This window comes from Sinohyriopsis cumingii, unplaced genomic scaffold, assembly GCF_028554795.1.
Source record: "Sinohyriopsis cumingii isolate HCF-2022 unplaced genomic scaffold, ASM2855479v2 utg001339l, whole genome shotgun sequence".
Classification (NCBI taxonomy): Eukaryota; Metazoa; Mollusca; class Bivalvia; order Unionida; family Unionidae; genus Sinohyriopsis; species Sinohyriopsis cumingii.
In genome coordinates, this window is record NW_028315985.1 from 865,097 (window position 1) to 891,191 (window position 26,095).

Genomic DNA, 26,095 nt, shown 5'->3' on the forward strand with positions numbered 1-26,095 from the left:
CAGCACACACTGATTAGTATCATATTTATTTCACGTTTCAGACTTGAAAAATGGTCAGCTGCCCCTTCCCCGTTTATGAAAGGTAAATTGGCAGTATGTATGTATGTATGTATGTATGTATGTATGTAAAATAGCAAGCCTTTTGTCCGTTTGATCTTGGTTTCCCACTATCCACGAATAAAATTTATATTGACGCACTCGATCCCATGATATATTTGGAACGCCTGGACATTAATGGTAATGCTGTGGCTACACACATTTACTATTTTATATTGTTAATTAAGATAAATCTATATTTCAGGCTCTCCTATCCTTATCCCATTACTTCTTCCACACTTAGTTTGTGTGGGTGCTGTCCTAGTCATCTTCCTAATCTTGTTCTGCTGTGGATGTCTGGATTGTTGCAAATTCTGCAGGGTTTTCGACATTCATAAAGACAGCAGGCGTTGCCATCTGACTTGGTATTTCATCAAGAGCGGATGCTGCAGTTTCTTCTTTTGTAAATCTGGCAGAAAAAGGGGGAAATGTTTCTGTGGCCACTATGAAGGGGAACGTTGTGGAGGTTGCCTTTCGTGTCGGAGGAAATGTACATGTGGTTGGCCAGGCAACTGCCAAAGCAACGAAATAAGCTGTTGTGGATGCTGCTTTTGTTTATGCTGTATTCAAGAAGGTGAGTACATTTTGCGATGGCTTCCTTTCAACGTTTAACTCATCTAGTAATATGGTAATGAGAGGTGATAGTATGGCCCTGCATCTTAGTCGGTTGTGCTTCAATAATTGCATATCAACACTCTGAATTCATATCACTGATTCATGTTAGATCATGCTTGAAATATGGGTTTATATCCTTCAAACCTATGACACTTTCAATAATAAGAAACATACATACATTCTAACAAGATGATATTGCATCTGATTGGCTACCCGTATTTCTGTTCTGATTTGTAGCAAATTTGGACTTTATGTTTAAGTTGAAGGCCGAGTTCAATGATTAGCAAAATCAGTGCATATTAATATAGATCTTGAGTCTGATTGCAAGGGCTTTCTCAAGGTAGTAATTCCGATCTGATGTTGATCAATGTTGCAAAAAGGGTTGATATCAGCGATAATTGCAGTCACATCATTTGATAAATAAGAGGAAGATTTACATTGGTCCGAACTTGACCATGATATCATACCTAGCTGCGTTTATATTTTATTTAGAAAACTTTATAAATTGACCTGACAGAACCAAATAACAAATCTTTATCATTTTTCTGAAGATAAATAATTCTTTCTTTGATTAAAGTTGGAAACAAAACTGGGAAACTCAAAATTATGTAAAAAAGAACATTGGGGCTATGCTGTTGAGTACTTTCACTACGGATCATTACAAATGAAATTAAAACTACAGGCAAATTGATATAGGGATTGGGAGGAAAGGCTTCAAAGACTAAGATTATAACAATTGGTACACAGTCCTAGTGTAAGACGCTGACCCTGATGATTACAATGTGAGAGTGCGTGGGTAAAAGTAAAAATCTCATATACTCCACCATCGAAACTGTCATGGTTGATATCTTAGTCTGTTCGACTATTGGATACACATCAATATAACTACTTAGCGATGGTCTTAATTTCATTTGTAAGCAGTTCATGTAGGTAACCTGCGCTGTTAATAACCACGAAAATGGATTTAAAACGCGAAAATCGGTTACTCACGGGTCTGAACAATAATGATTCGTATGATTCGTCGAAATCACAATGAACTTATAAGTGTATCAAATCCAAGAGTCATTCGTATGTCAAACTAAACAGCACATCGTTGCTTTTGGATATTGAACTTCTACTCAGATTATATATATCAATTTTGATTTAAAGTTTAAGACCATGCTGTGGAATGTTCAAAACCTTACATCGCCTACCATTGGTAGAATTGTTTGTATGATGCTGATGTAGCTACTGCTTTGCAGATCGAGAATCCCCTGCTATATGAATAGCTACTTAACAAACGGCCTCAAGAAGAATGCACACGCTTAAATATGGTTCTAATGCTGATAGGAGATATATTTTAAAAAACAAAAATAACAATAAAAACAATCCATAAAATGGTAAAATATTGAAATTATAAGAGTTTAACGTCGTTTTCGTTTAGTTTTTCGTCGTATAACTGCTGCCGAATCGCACAGCCCTACTTCTAGTCCGTTGGATTCATCACAATCAACAGTTTTGATGATTTTGATTAGAACAAGAAATGTATATTATGATGTCATCTGTTGAAGGAATTATTATTAGGATATAAATCGTAAGATAGACAAAATTAACATAATATAACGTTTGGAGATTGTTTACGTGTGATGTGTTCTGACACTGTTACATGTTTTGCTTAGTGAAAAGGTCAACTTTTAAGATATGTTAACGGGATATGAATATCTGGCCAACGTTGACCTCTAGTCTCACATCCCTATAAGGCACTAACACGATAGGCAATCTTATATATTCGGGTAAAATCCATCAGTAGAAGGTTTAGAGACTTTGAAACACTTGACTTCTTTACTGATTAACAATTGACATACAGAGCATAACACAACAACTCATAAAGATATTACCTTATTGGAAATAATATACTCACACGCTATAATTAGTGTACATTTATATAACACACCTACCCCGTTAAAATATTGGCCTAGGCATAATACCCTGACATGATTTAATTAGCAAACACATGTATAGCACACCTACACAGAAGGATATCACCTTATCGGACAAAGAAACCGCAACTTTTAATTAGCGCACTCTTTGTTTCGTCAAATCGAACATAAACATATCGATTACATGTCTTGAATTTTGATCCTATCTTACATTGTTAGAGAGAATCAGCTGCATTGAACAACGTGATTTTCTTGAAGTTCACTACCATGCATGACTAATGACATGTACCACATACTGCAGGTTAAATCAGCATGCGTGTGATCCTCCAGGCAGAAAGGGTATTCCCCCATGATACAATTTTTATCCCATTCTTCCCGTCGCTCATTGAAATATCCTATATGCTTACAGATCTTGTGACAAAATTCTGAAACTAAATTTTTTCTTTGTTTTGTTTTCCTACCTGCTACTAATGTAGTATATTTGCTGTAACGATTTCCAGTGATCTTTTGACGTCAACTTGCTGGATGAGCATGGCGATTTAATATCTAATTCAACAAGTAATAACAGTAAGTAGTCATTAGGATATAATATGTGTGGTCAGTAGTAATTCACAAAGTATTACAGATAGAAGTGTATCATACCCCGATTAATCATTACCAAATTATCTACTAAGACGTCCAAGAGATCGTTTTCACCCAAAACTTAAAGACGCAAAAGAAATAACAGCAATATGACAAAGTATGCAACAATCGATGTAACCAAGAATGCTAGTGGATGGACCCAGGTTAAAATGGACATGAATATGCAATATGCCATTACTGTCACTTCGAATTTATGATGAACTAACCAAATTTGATCCAGATAGCATCTTAATCAGTTTTGGTAGACAGCGAACAACCTGAATCGAATCACAGGTAGAAAACAACTAAAATTTCTTGGTGGACTCAGCAGAATTGTACTAACAATGCAACATCTCCAATTTAGACACGTAAATAACATTTTCTATTTTGAGGACAATTCAGGCTGACTTTATAATCCCCTAATTGCTGATATCAACAATGATGAGGACTGACACACATATAACCAAAACAATGCTCAACTAGAATGGCTAAAGCGATTGTACTACATACGAAAAATGTAATAGTTATGTGAGAAAAAATAACTTATGTGATGAAATGATGTGCAGAGCAATGAACATACACAGAATCGCTAATTTTTGTAGTTTGTACGTGCACATAAAGAGAAGATTGTTTATGGCATCATGTGTGAGAGTTTATTATGATGAGCGTTCAGGTATTAAGCCGGCCAAATATTACGTATTGAATTGCACAGATATATGTCAAATGTTTCAATTGTTTCTAATTGGAGCTTAATTTTAGTCATTTATAAGTATATATGTAAGCGTGTTGTGCTGGTATTATGTTAAATATCTTAGAATTTTAATTGTTACACATGGCTTAGTAGATATTAAACTGTATTGATAGCATAGAAAATGTTTTAAACTTGTGTTTAACTGAAACATCAACAGATAATAATGATGTCAACATCGGTGTAAGCATCATTAATATTGATATTTTCTGTCAAATGTCATCGCATAACATACATTATTGTCTAATATGCATGTATATTTTGGTATTTCACAGAGTCTGTGAAACACGTTATACCATGTGGTAATCTTACAGTTATTTCAAGACTTCGTGAAATTAATCAAGTATAATTTATTTATTTTCAAGATTCAATGACTGTTTGGCCCATAGAAAAATCACCAATTAGCCGTCTCGTGCAAAAATGAAACAGGACTAACTAAATCGGCCTAATACGTACTCGGCCGATCGGTCCTCGTTTTATTTAATATTATTTTGGATATAGTGGCCTTTTGGAAACATCGTTTCACATATAGGTTTCCTCATGCTTATTACATTTGTGTATGATTGTTAAATCCAAATAAAATACACTTTCTACAAGTCATGTAGTTATTCAGTACCGACTATTTCAGTATTGAGTGTCATTTCTAGACACTGATTAGATGTACCTTTTAAAGCAGGTTTTTTACTTCTTTATCCTCATACACAATATTTGACAACAATCATCATAAAGGGCATACAAAATACAAATGGTAAAACGAATGTTAAAGAACGCTGACAGTTTTAGACGATGTCAACATAAAGATGTGCTCCAGTACAAATATGATCGAATGTCAACGTTTCATGAAATCAAGTTTGTGCATGCAATTGAGGAACACCTTGAAACGAGCCACGAAAGTAAATATTTTGATCTCTTTTTTCCAGAATATATTAATTACTAATTTAAGCAAGCTTGACACATTGGAACATCTTCACCTTGTTTGAGACAGGTTAATTATTTTATAAGTATGGTACATTCAAGGTTAAGGAATTTTGCTCCACACAAGTCTTCTTTGAGCATGTTGACTCAAACATGTGGGAAATTCTTCTTGTTACCAAATTTGCTGCTGAATTTCCTCAAGAACATGAGAGAAGGTGTCCTGTTCTCATCAATTAGAGTGAAGAAATAATCTTATCTTTGATCTCTGCAAACTATTTTCAGGAGCAAAATGTCAATAATTTCCAGGAGATCTGCTAACTCAATTAAAAACTTGTGTTACTTTTTAATATTTTCAACTTTGTTGTTTGCATGATATTTAAATTTCCTGCAATTGATTAGTGTAAATTGGTCTTTGCTAATTATATTCCAATCATCATCGCAATCATTATCATTGTCAAAATAGTCATTTCCAAATTGACTTCGGTTGTTAACATTTCAACTTTTATCAACATCGTCATCAACATAACATGGTTACTACCACCACTAGAACCATCCAATATTTAATAAATTCCAAGTGGCACAGTCAAGGAACATAATTTGCTTCTAATATGAAATCTAACATAGCTTTCAAACTGGCAACAACTTTGTTATACTTAATCAGACTTGAAATGAACACAATTTTTTTAAAAATATTGTAATCATGGAATCATCCAAAAATGGCAGAAAACTGCAATTCCAGTGACAATTTGATCCAGCACTCTAGAACATGGATATCATAAGGGTTGTTTAATCCTTATGTCTTCTTCCTGTGACAAGTTCATTCCAAATTTGCATATTTATATTTTTCTCAAGCCCATCTCAGTGGAAACTAAGGTATAGCACTCAAGTTTCCGATGTGGTGATGGCAAAGATACAGTTGTTACGTTTTTCATTTGCATATATTTCAGAAACTCCATGGTAGATTCTCATTTTACTTAGCATGAATCATTATGGCATGCTGGCCTGCCCATTTTACTTTGTAATTAATGTCACAGTCATTTAAAATGTGCTATTAAGGTTTTGGGTTCCATTTTATTTTATTTCTGACAATCTTTCCTAAAGGTTTTTGATAGATGCTCTTCATACTTGGCATTAGGCATTATGAAGATAAGTCACTCACCTCTTTGGGTTCAAGGTCACAGTCACAGAATATTTTGTGTTCTGGATTTCATTCATACATTAAAAGAATAATTATCAAGTTAAGAACATTGATTTCACAAGTTGATTTATCTTTTATTTTAACTTTGAAATATTTGGTCATACATTTGACAGCCATGTTCTGATGATGGGCTTGACATGCATATCCTGGCTTTCTTGTTACAATAGGAAAAGTCACATGAGAAACTAGATTGCATACGGAGAAGGTGTTTCTACAAAATCAGTTGGCCATGGCCCAGATATATCCAAGAAAACGTTAGAGCACATTGGTCCCTATCCCAGAAATTCAAATGTTCTGCATGAGCTTGTTTATAATACAGCTTCTAGTATACATAATTCTTGCGATATTAGGGGACATTAGAGATACAACAGCTCTCCTCTTATAAACCCATGGGGTTAGACTAATGCAAGCTACAAACGGACAGATGTGGACTTATGAACAGAGATAACCAGATATGTAGTTAATATTCTCCAGACGTTTGCAAAATGGTGGGAGGGGCTTATCGTCATGAATCAGTTTAAGAATACGTTCAAAAATGGACTAAAGGACTAACATTACTAATAATTAAATTGCCTGTGAGGCAATTCAATGTTACCGATGTATTTCGTCATGCAGTTTTGCAAAGTCATCCCACCTGATAATAAAATAAAACATTCACTAAATTTAGATGACTTTGTTGTAATAATTATATTTCTTTATCAACATTTGCTGTCTTTTTGTTATCATATGGTACATGACCATCAGCAGGAGTATGAACTATAATTTGTCATTTTCCTAACACTGATGGTGTTTTATTATTTTATACAGTTACAAAGATCGATATGCATGAAGCCATTCAGTATCTTTTCCATATGAAATGTAGGATAGTGTTCAATGACGTGCCATTCCTTGAGAAAATTGTGAGATAGAGCAAGCATGGTATTGTATTTCATCCTTATTGTCAGCCTCTTTGTCAGCTCAGTGTTTCAGTCTCTTTGCAAGCCCATTACTCTGAAAATATGTATGACACCATGCCACTCAGAATCCATGTTTCTTATTATGTTTTTTTTTTCATCCTCTAGGTGAGGAGGACATTAAAGTTAGTATTCATGTGAATAACAAGAAGAGTGGGTGAGTGATATATTTTGCTATGCTGTGTACCATAGGCTTTTATTTTCATGCAAAATCCACTATGTCTGACATTTATGCTACAGCATCTTTCTTCCACCATTATTAATATAATAATGTGCTAGTAACTTTTCCGTCTAAACGTATCAACTGTTGGCTTTTTATCCCATATTTGTCATGCCACCAAACAAAATGGTGATACAATTTATTAACAAAAATATTAAATTTGATGACAACATTAGCATCAGTAGTTATATATTTTGTTTTACGCACATATATTTTAGCCTCATGTGAGTAACTGTATACATTGATATACATAAAGTATTCAAAATTATAAAATGATCATGCCCATATATTGAAAGATTTATGTTAAACTTTACAAAGCAAACTAATTTTCTCGACATTTCTTTCAATCTGCTAGCATCAGGTTGTAATTTGCAGAAAACATTATATATTTCCAAGGAGTATAATAACCCAAGCCTTATTCCACACTTTCAAAATCTCTATCACGTTTGCCTTCCATAATCACTGGGAGTTCTGATTGTGGTATTTACTGGGATTTTCCCTTGCCGCCTTAGTGGAATAAAATGCACCAAAGATAATGATTATGTTATAGAGAGGAAGTCGGGCTTTGATTTTACCAAATATCTCTAAAATATTAAACATAAACTTCAAGAATTTGACCTATTATATTTAATGGAACTTCACCTGGCAAACATTTGCATGATTTATATAAATGAATGAGTCAAATGTAGAAATGTATTTATTAGCTTTAAAAGAATTTCGTATTACTATCCATACTGAAGCCTTGATTTAGCCAAGGAGGGTGTTACAACACCAGATTGTGTTATTGGATGTTACTAATGGCCAAGCCATGTGACAGGTTACAAGATATGCTTCTGGATCAACACAGCAAACTTTGTATGTACATTCTTGTCCAATCATATAGTTGATGTCACATGTAACTTATATCTGGAAATCCATGTAATTCCTGTACAGTGACACAAGTACAAACCATTTGTTAGTAACAATTGTATGAATCTCTTTCAGAACCTTATTTAAAATACAACATTGTCCAAAATTTATATATTGTACAGTTTAGTTTTACTTTGATATTCATTTTTACAATCAAAATGTGTGGCATGATTTATTTGCTCAGCCAATCGTTACTCTTGAGGTTAGGTGTATCCTAGAAATTAGAAAGTTGGCTATGCTTTAGACATGAGACAAATCATAGACTTTAGTGAAAGCCTAACTATGTAGTAATATTATTCATATCTGACAATGTTTTTAACTTTTTCAACTACATACACAACATAGAGTTCATCCTCGTCTGAGGCATAAGGGCACATCCACAATGTTTGCCCTGATCATACTATAATTTGGAACTCAGTAAAAATAATAGATCAAGAACAAGCCTAGTTTGAGTGGGGGAAAGGCATCAATCGACATCTGTATGCACAAACTGATGCTGAACAAGGACCGGGGCAGTTACAACCTATTGCATATCTGAGACAATCTGTTAACATCGCTCACCATTCCAACAAGTGATGTTAACGGTCAGTAGAGATTAAATCAGTCTGCTATGAAGTACTTAGTGTGAGGATAAAAACTTCAGGTTAGCTTTCTCTATGGTGTGTACGTTTTTGAAAAGTTACAAACATTGTCAAATATGAATAAGGATAAGATAATTTGGTTCCAATCTATAGGTGACATATATCATTGTGCTGACAAAATTGTGTTACACACTAGATATAAATATAATTATGGAGATTAGATACAGTATATTCTGATTGCAATATTGTATAATATGAAATGTAGTTAATTCCAGTTTACATTTCCCATCCATGATTATGCTAAAAAGGTTAACATAAAACATAAATTGGTTGCACCTATAAGACGAGGCATCACAGGATTACATACTTTGGTTTATTTAATTTACTTACACTCTCGATGTGAAACAATTTCAAAGATTAATTATTTTGATTACACAGCAGAGATGAGAATTGCAATAACAGAATTGGATCGTACCCTAGATATTTGACATTTCATATGAATTAGATAATCTACTTGCTTTCTAAATGTGAGTTACATCACAGCAATTACATAACTTTGTTAAACTCTCCATGTGAGACATTTATGCATTAAATAATTTACTTAAATTCTTTAAGTTAGACATACATTGATAAGATAATTTGGTAGCATTTTACTGGTGAGACAATTTATAGGAAGCAGACAATTTGGCTACACCCTACAACAGGAGAGGATTCAGTAGTTGGGTTGCATTCTAGATAAGGGGCATATCATTGGTATTGCAGACTTAGGTTGCTCTGCAGATGTGAGAAAAATCATAGGAATTATACAAGGTGGTTGTGGTCCAGAAGTGAAGCATCATAGGGATTACATAATTTTGTTGCTATCTTGAAGTGAGACATATCATCTGGACAGGGCCGTAGAGAGAAACAATGGTAAGAAACACCCAGGTCTCTCCAAGTTCTTGTTTAAACAAAATGTTTATTTTCTAAAATTAAAATTGTTGTTTGGCCTGGGACACTCATGTCTCCTGTTCCCTCTCTGTCGGCCCTGCATCTGGTTTATGTACTCTGGTTATACTCTGGAGGCAAGAAATAATCATGGGAAATATATTTATATATCATGTTTCTCATTCCTTATAAAATGATATGTACTCTAACATATATTGTCCATTTCCAGTCAATAAAAATGCTATTAAAGCTTATCTTCAAAGTGGGAAGGTAATCTGGATATACTCTAAGTCAGATGTGTTATACAAATTAGGCAGTTTGGTTACACTCAAGAAGTCTGAAATGTCATATGGATTAGGTAGTTTGGTTACTCTCTAGAAGTCCGACATGTCATACAGATTAGGTAGTTTGGTTACACTCTAAAAGTCAGGCATGTCGGCATGTCTTACAGATTAAGTATTTTGGAAGTCTGACATGTCATATAGATTATGTAGTTTGCGTACACTCTAGAAGTCAGGCATGTCATACAGGTTAGGTAAATTGGTACACTCAAGAAGTGCAACATGTCATACAGATTAGGTAGTTTGGCTACACTCTAAAAGTCAGACATGTGATGTAGATTAGATAATCTGGTTACACTCTAGAGGTGAGACATGACCTAGGGATTAGATACCTTGGTAGCACACTGTAGGTGAGATGCATCAATCGCATTACATAATTTGGTTGAACGGTTGAGGTGATGTACATATCATGTATATAGTTTGTTTACACTCTTGAAGTGAGTCATATTGGGGTTGATCAATTTTGTTACATTCTGGAAGTAAAGCATGTCATAGGAATGTGATAATTTGGTTGCACCTTAGATAGCAGACAAATATTAGGAATACATCTAGAATAGATCTGTGTGTGTGTGTGTGTGTGTGTGTGTGTGTGTTGTTGTTGTTCATATTGTTTAGTTTTAACAACATTTTTCTGATCATGAAAGGCTATTATAGGTGGTGGAGGAAAATACTGAGTAATACCCATCAACTCATAGGAAGCTACTGGCAAACATTCTCACATATCCATATTGTTAATGTCATATAGATTAGTAGTTTGGTTACACTCTAGAAGTCAGACATGTCATACAGATAAGGTAGTTTGGTTACACTCTAGAAGTCTGACAAGTCATACAGATTAGGTAGTTTGGTTACACTCTAGAAGTCAGACATGTCATACAGATTAGGTAGTTTGGTTCCACTTTAGAAGTCTGACATGTCATACAGATAAGGTAGTTTGGTTACACTCTAGAAGTGTGACAAGTCATACAGATTAGGTAGTTTGGTTACACTCTAGAAGTCAGACATGTCATACAGATTATGTAGTTTGGTTACACTCTAGAAGTCTGATATTTCAGACAGATTAGGTAGCTTGGTTACATTCTAGAAGTCTGACATGTCATACAGGTTAGGCAATTTGGTTACACGCAAGAAGTCTGACATGTCATACAGATTAGGTAATTTGGTTACACTCTAGACGTCAGACATGCCATACAGCTTAGGTAGTTTGGTTATGCTCATGAAGTCCAACATGTCATACAGATTAAGTAGTTTGGTTACACTCTAGAAGTCAGACATGTCATACAGATTAGGTAGTTTGGTTCCACTCTAGAAGTCAGGCATGTCATACAGATTAGATATTTTGGAAGTCTGACATGTCGTATAGATTATGTAGTTTGACTACACTCTAGAAGTCAGACATGTCATACAGATTAGGTAATTTGGTTACACTCTAAAAGTCAGGCATGTCATACAGATTAGGTATTTTGGAAGTCTGACATGTCATATAGATTATGTAGTTTGATTACTCTCTAGAAATCAGGCATGTCATACAGATTAGGTAATTTGGTTACACTCTATAAGTCTGACATGTCATACAGATTAGGTAATTTGGTTACACTTTAGAAATCAGACATGTCATACAGATTAGGTAATTTGGTTACACTCTAGAAGTTAGGCATGTCATACAGATTAGATAATTTGGTTACACTCTAGAAGTTAGGCATGTCATACAGATTAGGTAGTTTGGTTTTAGTAATAGTGTAACTCTCAAAATAAAAATGTAAAAGCCAAATAAAATAAATGATTATTTAAAATAATTGTTTTCATTAGTTTGTTCAGTTATTTCACCATATACATTTAGGATTACATTTTAGTTTGCAAGGATATCATTTCATGTGAGAGACTTTATCATGAGCCATAAGGTGGATGGTAAGCAGACATTGCTTTTTCAACCACAACACGCATGCACTTTTTATATTACACTGACCATTTTACTCTAGCAGAATAAAAGTTAAATCTATTGAAATAGGATTAGCTTATCTCATTCAGGGTAAGTTAGTGGTTTAAATTTAAAACAATTTTTGAATTCCTTTATTGAAGCAGAACCTGAATGAAAGGGCCTGGTAAATTGTACTATTTATTTCAAACAACAGTGATTTATGCATTATCAAGACCAAAACTTTGTTGGAATGTATCTTAAAATAAATCAGCATAAATGTATAATCCTTGCAAACAATAATTTAAATCAGAGTTTATAATTGATATGTGCCAAAATTAAACAATGAAGAAGTAGATAAATATATCCTAATCAGAATTATATTCAGAAATCCAATATAATGTGCTGTTTCAAACTTAGAAATTGTCCAGGTACTTTCCTTTGTATCTTCGTTTGTTAGAGAATAAGTAGTCATTCAGTAAGTGCATTAGATCCTTAGAGTTAGAGAAGACTTATAAATTGAAAAGGATCGGTTTACTTCAATACAGTATAAAGTAAGATATTTCCTTTTTAACTTATTGGTTTGTCTAGTATATCAATACTGTTATATGTGATCAATTTCAGTAGCAGATCTGCTGTATCAAAAAAGGATGTTGACTTACAGATGGGGGAAAAAGATGTCAAAAATGATAAGGAGAGGTTAGATTAATGGAAATTGTTTGGTTTTACTTTATTGTGTTGTATTTAGCATGTGTGTGCCAATTAAACAGACTTTATTCTGTAATTCTTACATAATCGGGCCCAACATTAAGAATCTAATCTTTGTCATACCCAAGTCAAAATTGTCTTTCTCCAAAACATTTATTGTGTTTTTATATCTAAAGAGAGTTTCTTAATTTTAATATAATACTCACAGCTAACTATGTATATCATAATATATGTGATTGCAAGATTGATACTAATTTCTTTTAAAATTCATATTGAACAATCAAATGAATGCATGAAAATCATACACTATATTTTCAGGACAACTGATTCATTAAATCCCTCTTTTTTCTGAAAATTCCACCATTTTGTGTTTCAAATGAACAAGGAAATTCTCTCCTAATGATAATTTGTAGCATAGCCAAACCCTTAATCAAATGGTTATCTTTGCATTTCTCTTGCACATATATTATTTTGGTTATGCCAGCCCATGCATGCACAAAGTACATGTACAACTGTTTGCTTTGGTTGACAGTTTATACATAATTAAGCTTCCATGTAAATATACAAGAATGACAGTATTAGCAATTAGTTATATTCAAGCTTTTTTATACAGACGTGGGAATGAATTTGGATGCTGTGGTTTCACTTGTCGTTTTAAATAGGTATCTATATTCTGCCAAATGCTTTATTCAAGTTAAATAAAACAGCCTTTACCCCCATTTTGTGCCCCACTATCTTGAAAGATATAATGCAGATCAGACCATTGCCATCATTATAGAGTTTGGTTGTTATGTAAATATAATATGTTAACCAAGACAATAGAAGATGAGTTATGAGTGCCATGAGTGCATTGCTTTTTGTTAGGTTTTAGTTCAATAGAAGTAGCAAATATTATTAACAACTTCTTATTTACAATGTTCTCAACATACTTTGTCCAAGTTTGATGAATGCATCCTGGGATGAGGGTAAATTTAGGTAGAATTAAATGATGATACTCTGCCTTACTGATTGCTGCTTGTACAAAACTTAATTATATCTTTAAATGTCATATCTTCAAATGCTCTATACAGATTGTTACCAAAGTTAACAAAAACACCCTTACTTAAACAACTTTTGATTATTTTCCAAATAATGGATGTCTGAAAAGACAACATCACTAATCTTTTCAATAGTTTCTTCTTACAAACTGCTGAACAGAATTTGGTAGCATTTAAAAAAAAACAAAACATTATGACATATGAGCATTGTAACATTTTGTAAATGATGATGACTTACAAATTAATTATAGCCATAGTAATAAAGAAAAAGTCTTTAAAAGATAATTTCTCAAAATATCTCAACAAATCTAACTAAATTTGAATTAGATCATCCTGGCTTAAAACACTACATGGTAAATTCTATACAAACAATACTAAATATACCATCAATACTAAATCTACCATCACATACTAAATCTACCATCAAATACTAAATCTACTGTCAAATACTAAATTAACTGTCAAATAATAAATTTACCATCAATACTAAATTTACTATTAAATACTAAATCTACCATCAAATACTAAATCTACCATCAAATACTAAATTTACCATCAAATACTAAATTTACCATCAAATACTAAATCTACCATCAAATACTAAATTTTCCATTAAATACTAAATCTATCATCAATACAAAATTTACCATCAAATACCAAATTTACCATCAAATACTCAATTTGCCATCAAATACTAAATCTACCATCAAATACTAAATTTACCATTAAGTACTAAATCTACCATCAAATACTAAATCTATCATGAAATACTAAATTTACTGTCAAATACTAAATTTACCATTAAATACTAAATCTACCATCAAATACTAAATTTACCATCAAATAATATATATACCATCAATACTAGATCTACCATTAAATACTAAATCTAACATCAAATACTAAATCTAACATCAAATACTAAATTTACCATCAAATACTTAATCTACCATCAAATACTAAATTTACCATCAAAAGCTAAATCTGCCATCAATACTAAATTTACCATCAAATACTAAATCTATCATCAAATACTAAATCTACCATCACATACTAAATCTACCATAATACTAAATTTACCATCAAATAATAAATCTACCATCAAATACTAAATTTACCATCAAATACTAAATCTACCATCAAATACTAAATCTACCATCAAATATTACTTATGGTACTTTATAAAGTACACTTTGAACCCACTCAACATAATATATTTAACAAAAATTTAAACAGAATGCAGCATGTTAACCCATTTTCTTGGCCACCTGTTCTTGCATTTTGGTTGTAAGGAAGCGATAAGCTCAATATTCCTTTTGCTTGTTGTTTGATTGTTTTAAATCAATTTTTGTTTCTGATGGATCATGGTACTATAATAGAAAATCCGTCAGATAATTATCATCAGTTGTATAGTAGCATATGCACAGCTCATACAATCCTTGCATCTGAGGGTCTGTCTCAAACATGTCTTGAATTTCAGAAAAGTTTATCCTTGAAAAGTTCTTGAATTTGTCAAAAAATACTTTAAATTATCAAATGAAATAAAAAGCATTAAAAATGAGTATATTGTAACATTAAAATATGATGCTTTGTTGTTTTCATAGTTTCCCAAACAAATAATGACTACATAAATAAAATGTGATAAAAGTGGTCAAAACAATGGCACAAGACTTTCATATTTAACAAAGAAATACATGAAGATGCTTCAGTTGTCAGGAGGCAAAACATTCCTTGATACATTTGGTAGTTTTGACAATTTCTTGACAAATCCTTAAGGAATTTTTAGGACTGTATGAACTATGACATAATAGCTGCTTTTCTAAGATGTATATTCACTTCTTTGAAGTGCTGTTATACCCCAAATTGTTTTTTAGCTCAGCTTGTCATAGAACAGAAGAACATACTGAATGGTTTGCCAATCTGTTATCACAAGTGCTCGGACATAATATATGGCCACCACAAAGTCCAGCTTGAAAATCTTGTTATCTCAACTGCTTCTGAATGGATGGTCATATCAATATGGGGTTTTAATTGAAATACTTATGATGCCAAGTTGGGCTTAAATAAAAATGGGGTTGAACTGATGTCCGCTATATCTGCCACAACAACCATCTTGAAAGTCTTGCTTATAAGCACTACTTCATCTGAATAAAAAATCATATTGACGTGGGGTTTTCACTTGAAGAAATGAAACTGACACCAATTGCACATGCACATCAGCCATCTTGAAAATCTCATTATTGCTACTCCTCTTGAATGGACAGTTGTTGTGAACATGAGGTTTGTATTATGATGTCTAGTTGGTCCTGAAAATGGACCTGCTCAGGTACTCAATATGGCCACCACAATGACCATTATAAAAATAATGTTACATACACTTCTGATGAATAAGTAGTCAGATCGGCATATTGGAATTTTCACTGAAAGATTTTTCATGATGTCTAGTTGGTTGTAAAAGAAAATTCTGCCAATAGGACCTCCAATATGGCCACTGCAATTTTCATCTTGAAATTCTTTTTATCATTACTTTTCTCAAATCAGTATTGTGCTTTAATCAGAAGACTTCTAATTATGTTCAGTTGGTCACGAATATAAATGAAGAAAAGTCTGATATTCAGGATGACACTATGGCAGCCATTTTGTAAATGTCATTATTGTTACCTCCTCCTGAACAAAAGTCAAATCAACATGGGTTTTAGCTAAAAGACTTTATAAATTGTCTTGTCAGTTCTAAATTAAAATGAAACTCATATAATGAAGATACTGAAAATAATATTATTGCTACTGATTTTAAATGCAAAGTCATTTAGACTAGGGGTTGGATCAGAAGAGATGTAATGGCATTCTGTTGATTGTAAATGGAAATCTGATTGAACAAATATTTTGACAAAACATTGGTAAAAGTATTTCTTTAAAGTGACAACCATAAGTCTGTCTATTTACATGTTGGTATTATGTCCATAGTATAACATGGCATTATGAAATGCTGGCTGTTGATAAACTGTTCATACAGATGTCTTCATTTCTGCCATACAGATGTTTTGGTGATTTGGGATGATTGGGATTATTTGCAACATCTAGTCATATCAGTCAACTGTTATATAAATTATGTGAGTAATATCGCTCTGTAAATATTTTAGTTTTGTGTTTCTTTATTGTTTTCACAAAAACTGGACATTTTATCTGAAGTCCCATAATAAAGAAGTCTGAATGGACTCCTATGAAGTTTAAACTTGTTAAAATACCTAGAAACAGACAATCTGCCTCTTAATATCACATCAATAGTCTTGTGGTTTGCTTAGATCAAAATGGTATACACAATCCTTTAGGATAAAATATGACCCTAGTGCTCTGATTATGTTAATAATTACTTCCCTAGCCATGGTGGTTAGATGTCATTGGCGTCAAGTAGTATCTCAGAGTAAGGAAAAATCTGTCAGTTGTAATTATTGCATAATGGTGATAGATCATGGTACTCAGAGGAACATTTAAATAATAATGTGGACATATATATTGCAAATATTACAGAATCCATTGGAAAAGTTCTAAATATTATTATAAGCATAATTGTCATATGTGGCAACTCAATGCATCATGATAACTGAACAATATGATACTGCTAAAAGCAAACATATCACTTTCAGAATACTTGTCGTACAATAAAATATGGTTTTATGTACTCTCCCAATATCACTACCAAGTGTAGGCTCAGAAATAATGCTAATAGACTAGCCATTCTAAATGTATATTGGGTGATTAATTTTTCCTTCAATCTTCTCTCTCTCTCTTTGAGTTTATAAAAGTTTATAAACTGCTGACTTATGCATCTACTAATTAGGGAACACAATTATGTATATAATATTAATACACTATTATCAATGTTTTCATTGTTTACAAATAATTTGCTAAATACATTTATACATTTATTTATGCTTAATATCTTGTATCTTCACTGACATGTATATTTAAAAATAACATGTTAATCTTGCAACATTAAGCCTAAATTTAAATCATCATTTACACAAATGTGATAGTTTCCACTCTTAAATTGAACGTACTACAACTATATTATCATGTGCACTTTACTATATGAATTGATACTGAAAGTGATTGACAAGTTTGAACTGTCTTGTGTACAACTATATGGAGAAAGTTAATTTTTGCACCATCTATACATATTTTTTCTTACAAACTAATTTCACTGCAAGATACATTCAGGATTACATTTCATAGTTTTTTTTTTTTCCTATTCTAACATATTATAATAATGTGCTATTGAGACAGGCATTCTTAATTTCCAGGCCACCAGCATTTCATCTTGGAACAAAACATAAAGTTGAATCAGAAACAGCAGGACATTTTGACCCAGATGAACATCGACCTTTACCTCCACTAAGTGGAGAAATCGAAAATAAACAAAGACATCGTCCACAGCCTCAATCCCCAGAATACAGCGATGTTAAAGACCAAGACCTTCGAGGGCTGTCCGCTAATTATGATGATATGCAAGGCTTGCCAAATGACATGCCTCAGTCCAGCAGGATACCTCCTCGCCTAGCTCCATTACAGCCAGCTTTAGAAGATGACAGTCCCTTCAAGGAACCTAAAAAGAAAAGGAAGAAAAAGAAAAAGAAAGAACAGCTGAATGAAGGAGACCCTGAAAAATAAATTACAAAAAAGAAAGAACTTGGTATTCTGATTACTTGGGCTGTGCTTCCATCTCATCTTCATCTAAAATGTCTAATTGAAATAAAAGATCTGAGATTATCCTCTCTCTAACTATTTGGCCTAAATGTGGTTTCAATGTCATGCAGATAAGACTAGCTGTAATTTCCATTAACATTCTTGGTTACATTTAACTGAATTTTTTTACAAAAATAGATTTATTGGAATTTTGGATTATTTACAATGACATGGTATGCTCTTTTAAAAACAAAGATTTATAATGCAAGAAACATGATATGAATTTCCTTTATAATAGAACAATTAACCATTACTGTAATAAATGATCTGGGGCCCATACGAATTGTTCATTACATTTATATATTTTTAAATGGTTTAAATTTATAAAAGTTGAAATCTGACTGTGATTACTTTTGTCTATCTATTTTTTGCCTTAATGATATGGGTGGAATCCACATGTACTGATGGTAATGTTGAATGAATTGACAAGTGAAGCCTAATATGTCAACTGAAGAAGGTTTAATTATACAGTGATAATGTTGTAATTATTTTATGGAAATGTGATAATAGCTAATACTTTGATTCTGTCAATTGTACTCATATAGTTTAGCAATATTTTAGCTTGTATATATGCTGCCTGTTTTATATTTGCTGGATGTTTCATATCTACTTGTTGATGTATCATCTATTTTGCATATGGTACCTTGCATCTTCTAGCACTAAAATGCGTTATAATTACTGGACTCAAAAATAGCAGTCTGATGCTTTATAATTAACATACCTCAGTGACAGTGTGGTACAGTGTAATTGCTAGACTTTAATGATAAATGTTATGCAGTATAATTGCTAGAACTCAGTGTCAAGCTGATACAGTATAATTATTAGAACTCAGTGTCAAGCTGATATGCTATAATTACTAGAACTTAATGTCAAGCTGATACAGTATAATTACTAGAACTTAATGTCATGCTGATACAGGTAAAATTACTAGAACTTAATGTCAAGCTGATACCGTATAATTACTAGAACTTAATGTCAAGCTGATACAGTATAATTACTAGAGCTCAATGTCAAGCTGATACAGCATAATTACTAGAACTTAATGTCAAGCTGATACAGTATAATTACTAGAACTTAATGTCAAGCTGATACAGTATAATTACTAGAGCTCAATGTCAAGCTGATACAGCATAATTACTAGAACTCAATGTCAAGCTGATACAGCATAATTACTAGAACTTAATGTCAAGCTGATACAGTATAATTACTGGAACTTAATGTCATGCTGATACAGTATAATTACTAGAGCTCAATGTCAAGCTGATACAGTAAAATTACTAGAACTTAATGTCAAGCTGATACAGTAAAATTACTAGAACTTAATGTCATGCTGATACAGTATAATTACTAGAACTTAATGTCAAGCTGATACAGCATAATTACTAGAACTTAATGTCATGCTGATACAGTATAATTACTAGAACTCAATGTCATGCTGATACAGTATAATTACTAGAACTTAATGTCAAGCTGATACAGTATAATTACTAGAACTTAATGTCATGCTGATACAGTATAATTACTAGAACTCAGTGTCAAGCTGATACAGTATAATTACTAGAACTCAATGTCATGCTGATACAGTATAATTACTAGAACTTAATGTCATGCTGATACAGTATAATTACTAGAACTCAATGTCATGCTGATACAGTATAATTACTAGAACTTAATGTCAAGCTGATACAGTATAATTACTAGTACTTAATGTCATGCTGATACAGTATAATTACTAGAACTCAATGTCAAGCTGATACAGCATAATTACTAGAACTTAATGTCAAGCTGATACAGTATAATTACTAGAACTTAATGTCAAGCTGATACAGTATAATTACTAGAACTCAATGTCAAGCTGATACAGTATAATTACTAGAACTTAATGTCATGCTGATACAGTACAATTATTTGGACTCAGTGATGATGCTCTGCAGTATAATTCCTGGACATTGATGACAGTGTGGTGCATGATAATTACTGCCCCTGAAATACATCCTCATGCACTATAATTACTAGACCTCAGTGGCAATCTTGCAAGATGTAATTACTATACTTCAGTACCAATGTGATACAGTAGAATTACTAGACCTTGATGATAGTGTGATGAATTATAATTACTAGACTTCAATGACAAACTGATACACTATAATTGTGATTACTTTAACTTTAAAGACATGACATAATATTTATAATTTTTAAATACTTTAAAATCAAATCATATTTTATTTTTTATTTTTATGATGGTGTATAACATAATGTTTAAGTCTTAAATTGATTTGAAGTATATAAAAAATTGGTCATTACAATTTAACTGAAAATATTTGTGTGGATTCATTGTCAATGTACTCACACAAAATTTGTTTAGAACAGATTAGCCTTACACATATAAATTAATCTTCACTGCCACAAAACACTTGAACTGCTTTGTTAGGAAACTTGACTTCTCAAGCTAATGAGTTTATACTGTAGGGATGATAAGCTTATCAAAGTTGAACTATTTTGGCTCCATTTGCATATCAGAAATTTATCAAATAAATAATTATTTTCTTTTTTCAAGATGATAATGCATGTTTATCTATAACCCCTATATTTTACTTCTTACTACTCCAAAAATAAAGTATTACATGTACCGTGTTAAAAATATATACCATTATCTGTATAGGTACATGAGAATACAGTAGATACAGTACAGCCAGTAGAGCAAGAAGGGACCCCTTGGGTCATATTATATGATGTCATGAGGACCATAGATCTGTGATATTCTTTCTTATATATATATATATATATATATATATATATATATATATATATATATATATATATATATATATATATTCTTCTTGAGCATCTATCTATTATTTAACTTCTATCTACAGAATCACATCTTTTCATTCTATTTATTACTATTATTTAACTTTTCTTTAGATGTTTTGATTTTATTACATAGCAACTTGTAGATGAATTTGTATTGACTATACCACTTGATATATTGGTGATATTGTTGTATTTACTTAAGAGTTTGATTTGCTGTGATGATTTCATATTGCACAATGTGGAATAAAATACAAAAACTACTCTTGCTATGTATTTGGATGACTCATTATATCATATATATATATATATATATATATATATATATATATATATATATATATATATATATTAGTAGCCAGGGAATCTAGTGTCTACTTTAGTTTGTGATACTGATATATCATGTTGATTTAGCTGTCATTATGATTTTGTAATCTGCCATATCTTAGAAGAAGTTTTATTTTAAATATACAGTGTCAGGATTTTTAAGTTAATCTTTATTTCTTAACTTTTATTTGCAATTTTACAACATTTTCATGCACGTACATCAGCATGTACACATGGTAAAGCAGGGTTTATAATCCTGCAATTTAAGTAAAGTTAAACCTTGTGTACAGTGTTGTTAGTATAAGCACACAGAATTAGCCTGATACTCACATTTAATAAGAGACATGAACAATGATGGCACAGTAATGCGCCTGTAGAACCATGTGTACAGTGCTGTTACTGTAGGTGACTGTTGAACCATGTGTACAGTACTGTGAATGTAGGTGAGTACATAAGTACATGCAATTACTGTAGGTTATTGTTGAACCATGTGTTACTATTACTGTATGTGACTGTAGGGATATTGTATAGTGTGATACTGTAGGTGACTGTTTAATCATGTGTACAGTACTATTGCTGCTGGTTCAAGGATGTGGAATAAGCATAATGCTCCCTCTCACATGTCATAAGTGGTTGGAACCATGGAGGCAAAATGGTAGGAATGCCAGGCTCATGACAATAAACTAAGTTGAACCATGTGTATAGTGCTATTACTGCAGGTTCAGGAATGTAGAATAGGTCTGATGTTCCCTCCCACATATTGTAATAGGCAGGAACTGTGATTGCTGAATGAACAGCATAACAGGTTTGTGACTGCTTTATCAGGAGCACAGTGCTAGTACAACTGGTTCTTGGGTGAAGCTCTCTTCCACAGTTTTGTAAGATGTGACTAATGAAGGCAGGAGCTGTAGTGGCTTAATTCTTAGCATGCCATACTGATGACTAAAGCAGTTTAAACACTACCATGGGATCAGGCCAGGTCAGCTACCATGGTTCCTCATTGGGCAAGATATTATTACCATTGCTGAGGCTCTATATCACCTGCTTGTTCTAATGTGCCATCCAAACATCAATCAGTATAAATATAAACCTTGTTGCCTGTTTCAAATTTTGAAATACCTTGACTACTTTATTTAGTTTCAAAATACACTGATATCCACAAAAAAGGTATTTTCATCTTAAATTTTCATAATTTTATGACTGTACTGGTAATTTAATCATTGGTGAGAACAATGTAAGTAAACATTTGCAATGAAACAATTTTCCAAAATTACTCAGAAATTATGAATATTGGAATAAGTAATGTTTATTTGTTTGTTGATTTTTAACACAATATTGGCATTATTATGCCATGTGCAGACTGGTTCCCAAATGTATGTATGTATTGTTGCAGCTTTCACTTCTTACGAGGTTTACTGTCACAGTCAAGAGGAGGTATTGAGCTGGAAATGAGCTTGTCTTGGCAATGTATTTGCCAAAACTACATGTATAACTTCCATAACTTGAAAATGCATAACACATCCAATCTCAGCATTGTTGGCTTACATAAGTTGTCATGGCTTTAGTCATACATATCATTCATGAATCGTGAAATAATTACACCCTATGTCATTTACCTTTGTTAGCTTAATATTACACATGGAAGGATCTGGTATAAGCTTCCCTCAGCAATGCAATTCACAATTTGAAGAATGAAATTCACAAATGATTTCTAATTTTGGTTTTTCTTAGGATAATGAAGGTATTAAAATGTAGAAATATATACTTTTGAAGAACCCTGACATGAACTGTTAGTATGAATAGTGATTACTACCATCAAGAACATTGTAACTATGTGAATTACTAGTGTATATAAACAGCACTGTTGTTTTGTGGCTTCAAAAACGTAAGCTGCAGTATATTTATATGATGTAATTTTGCACTGAGTGTGGTCTAGATGCCTCCGAAATTCACTTTATGTCTGGTAAATTAAACAGTCTTATTATGATGTGTGCCATGTTGTGTATATAGATATGTATGTTTTGTGTGGTTGGCAGAAACAAACTCCTGTTTTGCATATTACAAAAGAATAATTTGTGGTTTTGAGTTTTATACATAGTCTTATCATTAGCATTGATTTTATATCCGTCCAAGTGTCTCAGTACTATTATACCCTTGTAACTAAAATATTTAATTTACAAAACAAAGATATATTGAATCAGCATTAACCACAACAGGACATTTAGTACCACACTGCTATAATTGTTTTCCACCCCTTAATATTACATGTTGTATTGATAATAATGAGAACAGAAATTAGTGTGTAAGCATTAGGCAAACAAATGTATTTATGTTAAAGCAATTTTATATTGATGAAGTTGCATGTGTTTTATATGAAGGAGTACCGATCTTTACCCCTTAATTTTTCAACAACTGATTATCCTCGTGGTCTCAATTGTACTACCTTAGTTCTGTTCTAATCTGTATCAAGGACAAGCAAACTTCTTACTTCAAAGCTTCAGGCAAGTGTAGAACTAGATGATGAGGCCCTATAATTCTCTACTATATAATCTGTATAAAAGGCAACCAAAATTGTGTGCATTGCATTTTAAGATAAATGAAGAAGTGGATGCTGTGGCCCTATGACTTTCAGCTAACATGTATTAAGGACAACTAAACATCTTAATTTAAATCTTTAAGTAAAGCACATGACTGGATGTTGTCACCCTATAGTAATGGACAGTCAGAAAGGTCATGATACTTGTTTTTAAAATTTTGGAATGTTTTACTCAAATCTAATTTGCAAAACATTACACAATGATGAGACTTACTTTTTTATCTAACTTAGAGCATTATTGTGTTTTTTTAATTCCATCTTAAATTGAAGTTCCACTGTGAATAGCATGATGGACTCATGACAGAAGGATGTCGGTTTGAATTCTACCATTGGTTCAACCTCAGATAGCTGTCATGCTGTGTCCATGGGCAAGACAATTTACATGTGTTACTGTGCTTTTAACAAACATTTTCTAGGGCCAAGCACTAAATAACCATTCAAGGAGTTGCTGTGCCTTTAACAAACATTTTCTAGGGCTAAGCACTAAATAACCATTCAAGGAGTTACTGTGCCTTTAACAAACATTTTCTAGGGCTAAGCACTAAATAACCATTCAAGGAGTTGCTGTGCCTTTAACAAACATTTTCTAGGTCTGAGCACTAAATAACCATTCAAGGAGTTACTGTGCCTTTAACAAACATTTTCTAGGGCCAAGCACTAAATAACCATTCAAGGAGTTACTGTGCCTTTAACAAACATTTTCTAGGGCCAAGCACTAAATAACCATTCAAGGAGTTACTGTGCCTTTAACAAACATTTTCTAGGGCCAAGCACTAAATAACCATTCAAGGAGTTACTGTGCCTTTAACAAACATTTTCTAGGGCCAAGCACTAAATAACCATTCAAGGAGTTACTGTGCCTTTAACAAACATTTTCTAGGTCTGAGCACTAAATAACCATTCAAGGAGTTACTGTGCCTTTAACAAACATTTTCTAGGGCCAAGCACTAAATAACCATTCAAGGAGTTACTGTGCCTTTAACAAACATTTTCTAGGGCCAAGAACTAAATAACCATTCATGTGTTATTGTGCCTTCAAAAAACATATTTTAGGGCCATGCAAGATTAAACCAATTCTTTTTCATGATTTAAATTACATTTCTATCCACTGCTTTTCATTGGAATCTAAACTATTTTTGCCTTGGTGGGGGGCTTATTCCATTATCATTTTTTATAATGAGAGGAGTGAACAATATATTTTACACTCATTAATGACAGAACACAAGCAAACAAATTTAGATGTGATTTACTACCATGTGACTATCCCTGTGACAGCCTCCTTTAGAGTGTTGGTTATACATGGAATTCAAATGACCATTACTACGGTGTTTACTCTAGTATCAGTGCCCTTTAGTGTTGGTTATACATTGGACTTGAATGACCATTACCACCATGTTTACACATGTAGCAGTACACTTAGTGTTGATTATGCAAGTGAGTATTCAACTGGACAAAGCTAAACACACAAGATGTAAGTCAAGTCAGATTGCTTTGCATAAGTTGGAAATATGAATGTGCTATGTTTTGGGACTCGACAAAGAAACATGTTGATCTTAATTTTTAGTAAGTTTTCTAATATTATACCTATCATAATTGTATTGACTTTTGTCACTGTTGTAGTCAACTAGTAGTACCTATGTTTTTTCTTTTTATATTTTAATAAATATTCATGATATATTTTGGCATTTGTGTCTTAATTTGTAGTTCATTCATTACTGTTTACACATACATACATACATACATACATACATATACACACAAATACACACACACACACACTTGTCTGCATGGGTCTGAGTCTTGGATTCAGCTAATGTGGGTATGTGAGAAAGCTTGCCAGTAGCTTCTCATGGGTCAGTGGTTCTTTCCGGACCCAAGTTCTTCCTCCACCATTAATACTGACCGCAATGTATAG

General features: G+C 32.6%; 2 protein-coding genes across 2 annotated transcripts in view; both read left to right on the plus strand.

Annotated features, from left to right (window-relative positions):
- Positions 1-26,095, plus strand: part of LOC149772614 (uncharacterized) — a 419,962-nt gene that overhangs the window by 255,238 nt on the left and 138,629 nt on the right. The gene's annotated exons all lie outside the window — the stretch shown is intronic.
- On the plus strand, positions 600-19,487 carry LOC149772621 (uncharacterized). The gene is made up of 4 exons (XM_089947551.1): positions 600-670; positions 7,174-7,222; positions 12,583-12,657; positions 18,005-19,487. Exons 3-4 carry the CDS (start codon positions 12,623-12,625, stop codon positions 18,369-18,371), a joined length of 402 nt encoding a protein of 133 aa, XP_089803677.1. The 5' UTR covers positions 600-670; positions 7,174-7,222; positions 12,583-12,622; the 3' UTR covers positions 18,372-19,487.

Excerpts from the sequence above, each read along its gene's own strand:
- LOC149772621 (XM_089947551.1), top strand. The coding sequence starts at position 12,623 with ATGGGGGAAAAAGATGTCAAAAATGATAAGGAGAG. Across the intron at positions 12,658-18,004 it reads GTCAAAAATGATAAGGAGAG|GCCACCAGCATTTCATCTTG; the intron begins GTTAGATTAATG and ends CTTAATTTCCAG.